The 12,419-nt window shown below is 55.7% G+C and overlaps 3 protein-coding genes across 3 annotated transcripts; 1 reads left to right on the top strand and 2 right to left on the bottom strand.

Annotated features, from left to right (window-relative positions):
- Positions 1–882: 882 nt before the first annotated feature.
- On the bottom strand, positions 883–4,696 carry CCMA1212_006638 (uncharacterized protein; the record flags this gene model as incomplete). The annotated part of the gene is made up of 2 exons (XM_073703846.1): positions 883–4,325; positions 4,378–4,696. 2 exons carry the CDS (start codon positions 4,694–4,696, stop codon positions 883–885), a joined length of 3,762 nt encoding a protein of 1,253 aa, XP_073557496.1.
- A 3,864-nt stretch (positions 4,697–8,560) lies between these two features.
- CCMA1212_006637 (uncharacterized protein) lies at positions 8,561–9,731 on the top strand (the record flags this gene model as incomplete). Its single annotated transcript, XM_073703845.1, has 4 exons — positions 8,561–8,796; positions 8,851–8,933; positions 8,993–9,645; positions 9,713–9,731. The coding sequence occupies exons 1-4, from the start codon at positions 8,574–8,576 to the stop codon at positions 9,729–9,731; spliced, it is 978 nt and encodes a 325-aa protein (XP_073557503.1). The 5' UTR covers positions 8,561–8,573.
- Positions 9,732–10,214: 483 nt separating this feature from the next.
- On the bottom strand, positions 10,215–11,587 carry CCMA1212_006636 (uncharacterized protein; the record flags this gene model as incomplete). The annotated part of the gene is made up of 3 exons (XM_073703844.1): positions 10,215–11,228; positions 11,289–11,442; positions 11,499–11,587. 3 exons carry the CDS (start codon positions 11,585–11,587, stop codon positions 10,215–10,217), a joined length of 1,257 nt encoding a protein of 418 aa, XP_073557504.1.
- Between the last annotated feature and the right edge of the window lie 832 nt (positions 11,588–12,419).

Here is a 12,419-nt window from a genome sequence, read left to right as displayed (position 1 = left end):
TATCGCGGAGGATCCTAGGACCAATATGCCGCTCTCTGGAAACCCCGCAAGCGGCACCTCCCGTTAGAACATATTCTACGAAAGGACTGGGAAGAGACCAAGTTGAGACCCCGGAAAGTTTGACTGAATGCGCCCACGAGTTCACGCGCAGAAGCATGCATACCAAAGAGGAGGACATACCACAATAGGAGGACATGCCACAATATCCGTCTCGACGTGCAAAAGCTCTACGCTTTCACCACGAGGAACGAGGGGGGAGGGGGCGAGAGAAGTAGCAGGGTTTGACAGAATATGTCTCAACCGCAACTGTGCAGGACAAGCAGACCCAGCGCAAAACCGACCACTCACCAAAGAGTGCCATGGCAAAAATGAGGGGGGCCCTCAACCGGCTACATCAAACATCATACTCGGTCTCAAAACCGTTTTACCCGCTTCATATCCCACACATGTATTTTATACGCCAATCTTTGGCTATACATGGTTATCCACATGTATCACTAGCTGTATATTTCTCTAAGAGTGTGCACGCATGTGTGTATGTCACTCTTGATAAATAGGTGATAAAAACTCAGGCATCTAAATGGCCGCCAAGAAATGTATAGGTATATAAAGTTTCTCGATGGGGTATCAAAAAAATAATCAGGCAGATCGAGTCTGTAGCTGTTTTTCCAAGTTCCAACTCTTTCGCTTGCCATTTACCTATCAAATGTCATGAAAGCTCTCTCTTCATTTCTTTCCCCCGTTGCTTCGTCCTCGCCCCGTTCGCTGTATCATCATAGTTGTCGTGAAATGAACGCTCCAGATAAAAACGAACGTCCAGAACAAAGAATATTGAAAAAACCACCGAAAAAAGAAGTCATAAAAAGCAGCGCACGCTAACGCTCACACAACTCCAACTCCATTATCCTCCAACGTCTCATCCCACCCCCCCGTCTGCAGCAACCACTCCCCCGTCCGCTCCTTCACCGCCGTCATCGCCACCCCCAGCGAACTGTCCCACTGGTCCTGCACCAGCCGGACCTTCTCCTTCAGGTCCTCCGTCAGCCGCCGGTTCTCAACCTCCTTCATCTGCTGGGCGCGCAGCTCCCGGTCCTCGGGCCGGATCGGCGTGCCGTCCGCTTCGACGAGCTGCGTCGCGAGCACGCGCGCTTTCGCGTTGACGACGGCCTCCTTGACCTCGTGCAGGAGACAGAGCTGGTTCGTGTGCGCCTCGATGAACTGGTAAGTGCTCTTCTCGGCGTGGAGAAGCAGGCTGTAGAGGTACTGCAGCGGGTGGTCGTAGTACGCGGGATTCTCCTCATACTCTGAGGCCGGGATCTGCACCCCGAATCCCTCCAGATCCATTGGGATGCTGTCCAAGAGACCGCACAGCGGCGGTGCAATGTCCCAAAACGCCGAAAGCTGTAGCTCGATGCCTCGCGCAACCGCTTCTTCCATCACCGACCTGAACTCGCGCGCCCGGTTCAGCACCTCGTTGGCGAACGCATACTCTCGCTTCTCCGCGTCCTCTCTGAAGAAGGCTTCGGCCGACTTGAGCTTCTCGGCGTTTCCAGACAGTCGATACGGCGTCAGCACAACGTCGCGGTAGCGAGCATTGCGATCGGAGAGCAAGTCGTAAATGGCCCGGTGCAGCGATTCGCGCTGCTCAAAGATCCATTTGAGGAGAGTCAGCTTCTCCAGCAGCTCCGGCTTGTCGTCCCCCTCTTCCTGCGGCATGTCGGCGTCGATCTCGCTGCTGTCGAACAAGTGGCGGGCCAGGTCGTCAAACAGCTCGGTTGCTCGAGAGATGCGCTCCATCAGGATGTCGTTGAGCGGCAGCACCACTTGGTTTTGAAAGTGCTCGTATTCCAGCTTTTCCACCTCCTTCTTCTTGTCCTTTTCCTGTTCGTTGAAGTCAGACTCAATCGCCGCGGCATCAGCGTACCCCAGATTTCCCAAGCTGATTTCTTTCTGGAGATTGGATCTCAATGCTTGGCGGCGCTCTGCTGCCGCCTTGGAAGCGTCTTCCCGGCGTCGGAGGCTGCTCGCGGCAAATCGCTCCTTTGATCCTTCAATGTCCCCCAGCTCGCTCAGAGATCGTACCGACGCGCGGATCGAGGCCAGCTCGGGATGGCTGTTGTTCACCGCAGGGTGGTGCCTTGGATAAGGGGGCGGCATCGTGACGAGTCTGGAAACATCCAAGAGGCCACGTCTGTTGGTCGCCGTGGACGGTGTAGAAGCCACAGATGTGCTCGACTGCTGAGGCGTCCAGGCCTCTCCCTGATCATGCCAGCCCGTCTTTTCCGGGGGATATTCCGACGCAGAGCCTTGCGCGCTGGTAGGCGCATAGTGCGGCGTCGTCTGTTCCTCGATCCACTGGTCCTTGGGAACGCCCATGTACTTGGATTCTCGCTTCGATCTTTCAAATCCGCTGCGGTTCGGGTCGCCATTCGAGTCCGTCTCCCACCATCGGCTGGGAGGTCTCCCCCGTGAGCTCCCGTTTTCGTGGTTGTCGCTGACGCTCATGCTAAGAATGGGAGACAGCGAGGGCATGTAGTTTGCGGCACCGCCCCAGTTGAGAGGTTGCTTTATCCCAGGAGACGGTGGCAGGCTGGCAGATGCGGGTGCCGAACTCGAAGACTCGTCCGCTTGGTGTAGAGAGCTGACAGAGCCCCTGTGAGACCGGTTTGGTTCTGAAGATTCTGGCGTCCAGTCACCCACGGACTGGGAAGTGATCGATTCTCGTCGGACCGAGTCCATTGGGCGGAACAAATCGCGGCTCAAGTCGAAGATTTCCGATCCCATAGCCCCAATGGCTGATGAGTACCTTTCACGTCGAATCCTAGACTCGGTGACTATGAAGTCTGAGAAAAGACGAACCCGCTCCGCGTCTGTCGCGGCCGAGGCTTCCTTGATGGCAAACGACCGAAATCTCTCAATGGACCCAGTTGCGAACTCCGCGGCGCTTTGGTTTACAATTACCTCCTTTGATGGCGACGCCGCCGTAGACGAAGAGAGGCGTGAGGCCTCTGCAATGACTGACCCAGATGCAGACCTGGTCTGAGGCGGCGGCGTTGGCAGAGACTTCGGCACGCCGCTCTGGCTTCCGCCGCCTTGTCGGTACGCCTTGGCCGGTGTTGGCGAAAACGGTGGTGTGGCTACTTCGCGATGCAGTAACGTAGCCGAGTCTGGCGCTCGAGGGGTCGAGTTGCGAGAGTCGTGCTGACTACTGGATGATTCCCCGGTAAGGGGCTGGTCCATCGGGGCTTTGCCGTTGCTCCGGGGAGTCGCCTTGCCGAGCGTGAGCCTACGAGCCAGGCCGTTGCCGTTCGTGGGAACAACAATGTCGGCAATCTGCTGCACCTGTACCGTGCTGTCAACAGAGCCGCGCGATTCGTGTCGGGTGCGACTCTCGCTTCTCCTTTGCAAGATGGTCTTATCATGGCGCACGGCCTTTGCACGGTTCAGGCCGCTCGCGCTGCCTGAAGAGTTCAGGGGCGGTTCGATGGGCTCGGCAGGGTGGCTGGCGCTCCTCGTATCAATCGTCAGGTTGGGGGATCGCCCTTTCAGCGGCTGAGGTGGTTGCGGCAGCTGCATCTGTTGTGACGACTCGCCGGTCTGAAGCGGTGCCAGGGGAGGTAATTGTCCCGACGACACCAAAGCCTGGGGCGGAGCGGAGGAAGGCGTATCACTGTCCACCCAATCGGCCGGTGTTGGGGGCACAGGTCCTAGAGACGATACGCCGGACGGCGGAGGCCGGCGAGTTGGCGGAGAGATGATGGGCACATTGTTCCTGTCCATGCCCTGCACGCTTTGCGACCTGCTCGACGATGGCGGTGGTCCGGGTGGAGGTGGCGGAAGAGGCATACCGGGCTCCCATCTTGTTTGAGAGGTAGATCGAGAGCGAGCAGACGTCGGCGTATCGATGGCGCCAGTGGAGGCAGCCCTGCGAGATGCCGGGGGAACGGCGTCGACGTTGACGACAGAGGTAGACGCAACATCCTGCGCATGGAATAAGGACGGTCCAACGCTCCGTCTCGAGGCGGGATGAGCCGGCTCTGGTGAGTTGGACGATTCAGTGTCTCTCCGTCTTCCCAGAGACGCCAGCGCAAACAAGCGCTCCCGTGAACTTCCCCTGCCGCTCGCACCCGGCGGCGGAGGAAACGAGCGGGTAGCAGCCGGTGGCTCAGGAGAGGGCCGGTGGCCCAGCAGGCTAGAGAAGCGCGACGGGGGAGTAGCGACCACTTGCGCCGGCGCGTAGTCGAAGGCCATGGTGACGGGACGAGGCTGCTGCTGCTGCTGCATGTTCCTCCTTGGCGTATAAGGCGGAGGGGGAGGGGGAGAAGCTGTCATTTGAGTCTCGTCAGCAAACCCAGTCTGTCCGTATTGTTTGCCCACTTGTATCCAGGTCCAAGCTCAAGACAACGCATGGCATGAATAGAGAATCAGAAATGTCCCCACCCTGAGCTTCGTTGCCCACAAACGAAAGCGGCCGTTCTGTCGCCGCCATGGCCGCTGGCGAGGCTACCCATTCCTGGGGATTATACGGCAGGATGGCGCTGCCCGGCGTGTGTATCGCCTGCACTTGAGAGGACGCCATGGACACGGCGGATATGGGCGAGACGAGCTGGTTGCCGTAACCCGCCAGGGACGAGGTTGAGAGCGGATGAAGGGCATGGCGAAGACGCGTGGGATCACGGGGAGAGGTGGAAGACATATTGGCTCAAAGCTTCCCGGAGCCCAGCCGCCCCTGCGGTCTCTCCCGAGTCGGTGACCCTTGACCTAAGGGGGTGGGAGAGGGGGCGAGAGGCTTGCTGAGGAGCGCTGAGAGACGTTTCGGAGGGTAGGTGAACTGTTGGATCTGGCGATGGGCCCCCAGGTCGGACCTGATGTCAGGACTATCGGCGGCAGCGCTTCTGCCCACCAACTGAGAGGCGGTATGCCCCAGACGAGTCTTTGTTTCGTTTTGCGTTCTATCTGGAGGTCCAGCCTGGCCATGCCCGGATCCACCAGAGCATCGACTTCAGGTGGGATAGAGCCCGGCCTGGCAAGGAGCGCTCGGATTGGCGAGAAGAGGCCGAGGAGGGGGAAGAGCTGGAACTAGCGAGGCGACAAGGAGGCCGGCTACCACCATGCCAGCACCTGTACGGACGAGGTAGCGTGTACAGGCAGTCAGGCAGACACGGGCAGTCGATCATATGGGACGCGAACGAGGGAATGAGTTAGGACGCAAGAATCTGCAGGCGATCAGACACGGGCGAGTCGCACGGCATCCCGCGGTGGGAAAGGGAAGCGAGCCGCGCCTTGGGAGGTACATGTCGGCACTGCGCAGTCTAGCGTGGCCTAGGGGTACCGAACCGGGCACTAGGATTCAGCACGGGCGACTAGGTATCATCATTCGAGAGCGGGAAAAAGCACTGCATAAAGCAGTAAAGACAGACGAAGGCAGCATTTGATGGCGATGGCGAGCTGTGTGCTTGGCTGGGCGCGGGTTTGTGGTCCCTGTCCAAGCGGCGCGCTAATCACGAACCGTCGAGGTGCCGCCAAGGGCCTCCAGGGCCTGTAGCACCTGTGCGCGAATCCCTTCCAGGCCGTTCAGGTACCTGCGACTTCAGGGTCTTGTACTGCCGTCGCTGCTCTCGGCGCACGACTTGAGGCATGTACTTTCACACGCATTTATCATTGTAACCACCAGCTGGACGCTTGAAGGCGGCGACAACGAGGCAGTCAGTCAAGCTCACTGAAGGATTCCACAGCGTCGACTCGCAAGTGCCCGGGTGTTGCACGAGATATGCCAGGGACGGGGATGCTAAGGCGTGTGACGGGATGTGACGAACTACCTGTAGGTGGGCCGCTTCTTTTTTTCAACAGCCGTCATATCAAAAATGCCTGCCGTTCTTTCATGCGACTGTTGGTTACAGGTTGATTGGCGTTTTAGACTATGAAACCTGAGTCGTCTTCTAGTACCTATGCATGTGGTCCGTCTCAGCTTGTGCAAGCATGATGCGGCTCCATCCGGAAGAGGCAAGTTGCGGACAAGAGCAGACAAGCATGTGGTAGCTAGTACCTATGGTCCGACAGACTGCGCACATGTCCGAGAAACGATGCCATTGCCACCGTTCGACTGGAGTATGTGCATTCCCTCTCCATGCTGCAGCTGATGATAATACTCCGTACCTACAGCCGACCAAGTACTCGGTACGCCGTGGCTGCCACTAAACATGCGACCGCCCCTGCGTGGATCGCGCCTTTTTCTCGCCCTCTTCGCTGCTTTGGACGCGACTTTATTGACCGACAAACGGCTCCCGTTGGCTGGAAGCAGCAGGATGCGCTACTAAGCGCCGGCAGCCAGTCGAACCACATGTATTGCTTAATATAGCGTCCAATCAGAGCTGCTGTTGGAGATCCAGACTCCAATAATAGAATCGGCTCTCCTCACCCCCCACAGACTTTCTGCATCGTTGGAGCGACAAGAAGGAGGGGGGAAACTTTGATTAATGAGCGACTTGAAGACCGTTTTCGATATTGTTTTGCTTGTTGGTCCTTGCCTGTGAGCGTGCAGATATGCAAAGCATGTTGAAGAATTTTTTCCACCTCCCGAAGGACAAAGCGTTACTGCAGCCTCCCTCTCTCGGCAGTTGGTGGGTTCAGGACTCGGAGAACCACCGGCATATGTAACGATTCTTGACCTCCGTATGCCCCCTCCATGGCGCAATGCAGAAACAGAACATGGCAAGCATCACTTCCAAACCCTTCCACTTTGGAATCAGTCATAAAGTGGTTAGTGGGCTGTTTTCTTCGACGATCAACTCGTCGGTGGTCCGCAGCAAGTGCTCCGTAGCCATGGAACGCTGCTGTTATTCTTGGCACCTGGTCGTGATCACAGCGTTCAATTCGGATGATGGAGGTCAGCAAATCTTCATTCGATCTGCAAGCAAGCACCAATGATGACCCGGCTGTCGGCAGGTCTGCGGATCTGACTTTCAGATGAATACCGTGCATTGCCTGCGAAGTTCATGACGGGCTAACGCGCCGTGCTACTATTCCAGTGGCCCCGCCGCTTGCTGAGCTTATTGCTGAGTATAAGTTGAGGCGGGCAACCCAGCACGCCTTACTGATAGAAGCCCGCGGCTGGAGAGCGGCTGGAATGAGTTATCTCGACTGCAGGCGACATTGGCAAAAGGTCGTCACGCACATGCGCCTCACGACAACTTGATTCAGCAGGCGCTCGGCCGCGCTCGCCATGGGTATAGGGTACGCATGAAGCATCTGTTGACTCGCAACGAGGCGCTTTGAGAAGAGAAACGGCGCCATGAACTTCTGACAGAAGGCAGGCAGTCCCTCGGATGATAGTACGCAAGAGGTGTGAGTCCAGAGGGGCGCAACCGTAGAAAAAGTTTTGTCGGAGGCTTAGCAATGCCGACCATGGAGATGGAGAAATATTCTGATGCTGTTCCGTCCGCTTACATGTCGGTGCCTTGCACATAGTACCAGGATAGGTAACTATGGACAACTCCAGAAGGACGAATCAATCAGGAACCAAGCCAACACTTAAAATGGCAATAGTGATGTAATATCCACAAACGTTGCATGGAAGGTTTATATCCACGGACTGTAGAACTTGCCTACCATAGCATATCAGTGCATTGGCCGAGAATCGGTGACCTGACACGCCTCAAGAAGGCCTGGCATCTTCTGGGCCGTCCTAGATACACGAGTGGAAGCTCATCAAGACTTTCCAGTCTGCCTGCAGCAAGAGCCGGCGGATGCGTCGGATGACATGCCCACAGTAGTTCTGAAAGTCTGCTCACCAAAGCCGACGGCCAATCGGAGCTTCTCCCTCGCATATTCAGCTGCAGATTCAGCGGTTCAACGTATGGAGATTCTAGGTATAAGAGCACCAACGGCCTGACAGAGCGACCCATCTTCTTAGACTCGTCCTCCCATCTCCCCATCACATGCCATCTGGATACGGATCTTCCAGGTTATGGAAGCTCCAGTTGACATGCACGAGTTCCGCAGACGTGCCTGAGGCCATTCGCAAATCACATCAAACAACGCGGCTTATGTAATTCAAGCTACCCGTGAGGCTGCGTTGACTAGCCAATGGCCCCGCTTTCGTGCTGGTGGGGACGAGGCTCATAAAATTCTAGAGGATTCTGAAGCTCTCTCTCTCTGCTTCTCTCTTTTCTCCTTCTTCAAGCAGCTCCTCCTCTGCTTCGAAACCACCATCTTTTTTTCTCCCACGTCTAATCTTCTGTTTTATGCTCTTCTTCGTTGCTCTAACCTTAATCAATACGGTACGTTGACACCCAAAGCTTTCCTTACTGCTACCAATTCCCACGTCAAAACCCCTTCATGATGAAAAACCAGCTGGCACCAGTCATAGAGTGATTTGTACTCCCTTTCAGTGATGACCAAAATTGCTGTGGTCTCAGACCACTTCTGAACCTCCTTTGGCAAACTACCTCATGCTTGTCCTTCTGCTCAGTTACTTGATCGGCGTTGAAGCTAATCATACGACCGAACAGGACATTGCCCGCTGCGCGGACGACCGCTGAGAATTTTTTTAATCTTCGAGCCTACCTTGCAAAATGGTTCTGCACAACCCCAACAACTGGCACTGGGTGAACAAGGATGCGTCTGCTTGGGCAAAAGACTGGTTTGAAGAGAACCTGACCAAGCTCGAGGCCGAAAATGGAGATGTCAAGGCCAGGATCACCAAGGTCCAGAGCATGACCGGCGACGTCGATGTCAGTCAGCGCAAGGGAAAGGTCATCACCATCTTTGACGTTAAGCTAGTACTGGAATACTCTGGTATGGAAGACCTCAATGTCCATGGTGAAAGCGTCTGAGGCTGACCTCGCTCAGGGTCCACTGCCGATATCGACGAGGTCTCAGGGAACATTACCATCCCTGAGATTGCCCACGACACGGACGAGGACGACTACGTGGTATGTTTAGGCACCCCGGTGGCTCTCTTCTCACACGCCGCTAACGCGACTGCATCTAGTTCGAGATTGACATCTTCTCAGAGTCAAAAGAGAAGCAGCCCGTCAAGGATCTCGTGCGATCAAAGCTTGTTCCTCAGCTGCGAAAGGAGTTCCAGAAGCTTGCTGGTGCCTTGATCACGGAGCACGGAAAGGACATCCAGCATGCGCCTGGCTCCAACCCCTCCAGCGGCTTCTCTACCCCGAGAACCCTTCCTCAGGCTGCGCCCAAGGCTGGAACTCAAACACCCACTTCTCACACGAGCAGCTCCGGCGTCGTCAACACGGTAACAGTGCGTGACGACCAGGAGTTCCGCACCACTGCCGAGGAGCTGTATCAGACGTTTGTCGACCCCCAGCGGTTGGCTGCCTTCACTCGGTCGCCACCCAAGGTTTTCGAGGGAGCGAAGCCGGGAGGCAAGTTTGAGCTCTTTGACGGGAACGTCTCGGGCGAGTATCTCGAGCTGGAAAAGCCCAAGAGGATCGTCCAGAGCTGGAGACTGAACCAGTGGCCGGCCGGTCACTACTCGAAGCTCAACATTGAGTTCGACCAGAACGACGTCGACCACGTCACCGTTATGCGGGTCACTTGGGAGGGTGTCCCCGTCGGTCAGGAAGACGTCACCAGACGAAACTGGGGCGAGTATTACGTGAAGAGCATCAAGCAGACCTTTGGGTAAGTTTCATTATGTTGGAAGACACGCCGTGGCTATCGAGTTAGTTACTAACGATGGCTCGATCAGATTTGGTACCATTCTGTAATAACCACAACAACTTGATTGGAAACACCAGCAACTCACTTATAATCAATGCGCTTTAGACGAGGGTAGAGACACGGGGTTGGCGTCTCTGTCACTGGTGGCGGATGGGTATACACTTTATTACTCTTGGTAGGTCTATGCAAGACCTAGATGCGTGAAGATACGACGGATATGAATCATGATACGTAGATATGAAGAAAAACCAGGAAAAAAAATGAAGAAAATACAGTTCTATCAACAAAAATAACAAGAAGATACAATGACTTCCCATCATCTCGACTGTGAACAGGGTACATAATCATCAAAAGCAATTCAAGAGAAGAAAGGAAGAAAATCATTTCTATCTTGACCGGAAAAATATACAATACCTCGTCATACATACATGGCAGGGTCGTCAACAAGCCAGACGCTATGAGTATAACGGCAATGCGAAACCGCTTTCAGACCTCTATGCTCAAGGATACAACAGCATCCGTTTGCCCCCCTACTGAGGGTATCCAGACTTGGCGGATATACTCCTCCCCCGCGGCCGACGCTCCGTAAGGGGCTCACCCGTTCCGTCGCCAAAAGTGTAGTTGGAGAAGAAGAGGTCGCCGAGGTTATGCAAGAAGCCCATGTCGTATATGTTGTCGACGTCGTTCAGGTCCCACACGCGCTCCCACTCGCCCTGGCCGGCAAAGTTCCTCTCCCGGCTCGGCGGCTGCGCGTCTTGGGTGGTGAGTATGATGTGCTCTGGCGACGAGGGCCATCGGGGACACGGGGGCTCCAGGCGCCTGTTGCGCGGCCGGTCGGGGGCCAGGGGGCGCCAGAAGGCGTAGCCGTCTCTCATGTCCTCCTTGTAGTCTGTCCACTTCATGGACTCGTTGGTGGTGGTGCCGCAGTAGATGAGGAACAGCGTGTAGAGGAAGAGGGCCCAGATGAGGGGCGCGGTGAGGAGGGCGAGGAGGGTGGACGCGCCCATGCGGATGTCGCCGTGGAGGCCCCAGCCCCAGATGGCGAGGTAGCGGTGGAACTCCATGTCCCTGGCGGGCCAGAGCGTCCAGGTCGGGTAGTCCTCCCTGATCTTGGACGTCAGCAGATGGAGGCCCAGCAGGCCGCCGTAGGTGACGAGGATGCATGTCGACAGGAGGAGGAGCAGGAACCAGTGGTGGTTGCCGTAGCCGACGCACGAGTTGATGAAGACGCAGTGGTGGTCGGCGCGGGCGATGCAGCGCTTGCAGACGTCGCAGTGCTTGGAGCGCGGCGGCTTCAGGAAGCGACAGGTGCGGCACTCGTTGCCCGGGTGGAAGAGGGCGTAGTCGTAGGGGTAGAGGGACATGTGGTACGCGTGGTTCTCGCGCGTGATGTAGCCCGGGTCTGCGGAGCAGGCGAGGTAGAGGAAGACGTAGGGCATCAGGACGGTGACGGCGGCGGTGGACTGCGCTAGGGGGCTGATCTTGGGCCAGACGCTGGGCAGATACATGAACTCGGATACGGTCATGATTAAGAGGAAGAAGATCTGGATGGGCGTTAGTTTGGGAGTAAACATGTAGTAAGGGGAGATGCTGCAACAACGTACCACGATGGTTGGATGGCGGTCATACATGAGACGGCGGTAGAGCCATGACAGCGATCCGGTCACCCTCCCAGAGGTGAGTCTCTGGTCTACACTCAATACTACATTGGGGACATAGATCCATATCAACTTGTGTAGCCAGGCGATGGGTGTATTCCTGTATGTTCTCATGTTAGTGAAGTCCCTCTCAGGAGATGCAGACTCTAAACTCACCTCAAAGCGGGCAGCCTGCCGAAAAAGGTGATGAAGACGACAAAACATATGGCTAGAATGATGATGAGAACCTGCTTGAGTACATCCATGGCGGCAGAGAGATTGAGTATTTGTAATATGTCATGACCCAAGAGAAAGAGGCATCTGTAGGATCGCAGGTGTAGAGCGTGAGCTTTCTTGTTGTATATCTATGACGGGGAGTCTACCGCTGAGGGACCGGATCTCTTATGTGACTGAAAGTGCTCTGATCCGCAAAACGAGGGAAACAAGAAGAAAAGAAGACGTATATTCAAGAAAGTGAAGCACGTGTACTGCTGCGCGACTGAAAGAAAAAGCAAATGCGAAAACCAGCAAGTAAAGAAGACGAGGTGGCTGATTTGCGTAGCCGAACAAGCAGATGTCACCAGCCTCCCGCAGCTGAAGCAAAACTCAACTTGTGCATCGGCGTTGTTCGGCGGTGGGGTTATCGTTATCGCGGGGCGATTATATCGCTGCTTGGACCCCCCGATAATCGCCTGCCCCGGAGCTTGGGAAACGGACCATGTTGAGCACGTGACTGCGCGGCCTTCAGCACGCGTCTCATCTCATGGGTTGGTGAATGAGTCTGGAAAACGTCAATATGCGAACGGCGCAGAATGGAGAGGGATTTCTCTGAGAGAAAGTGTGCGGTTTCTTTTGATATATAACGATACAGGAGTCAAAATCTTTCGCGCCATTGGGGGCGAGTTCCGCCTTTGCCCTCGTCCTCTTGTCCCTTCCCGCTTCATCAGTTCAAAGTACCGCCAGTCGCATCTCAGACTCACATTGTCATCGACCAACGCTGGCCGGCGCATCCCACTGAGCATGAATCCTATGAGCGCATGGGAAATATAATACGAATCACTAAGTGGAGGATCTTCGCGACGAACGAAACACGCCGAA

Source organism: Trichoderma ghanense (assembly GCF_004382785.1).
Source record: "Trichoderma ghanense strain CCMA-1212 chromosome Unknown scaffold_8, whole genome shotgun sequence".
Taxonomy (NCBI): Eukaryota; Fungi; Ascomycota; class Sordariomycetes; order Hypocreales; family Hypocreaceae; genus Trichoderma; species Trichoderma ghanense.
The sequence above is the reverse complement of the archived record's forward strand: the minus strand, read 5'-3'. Positions and strand labels throughout refer to the sequence as shown.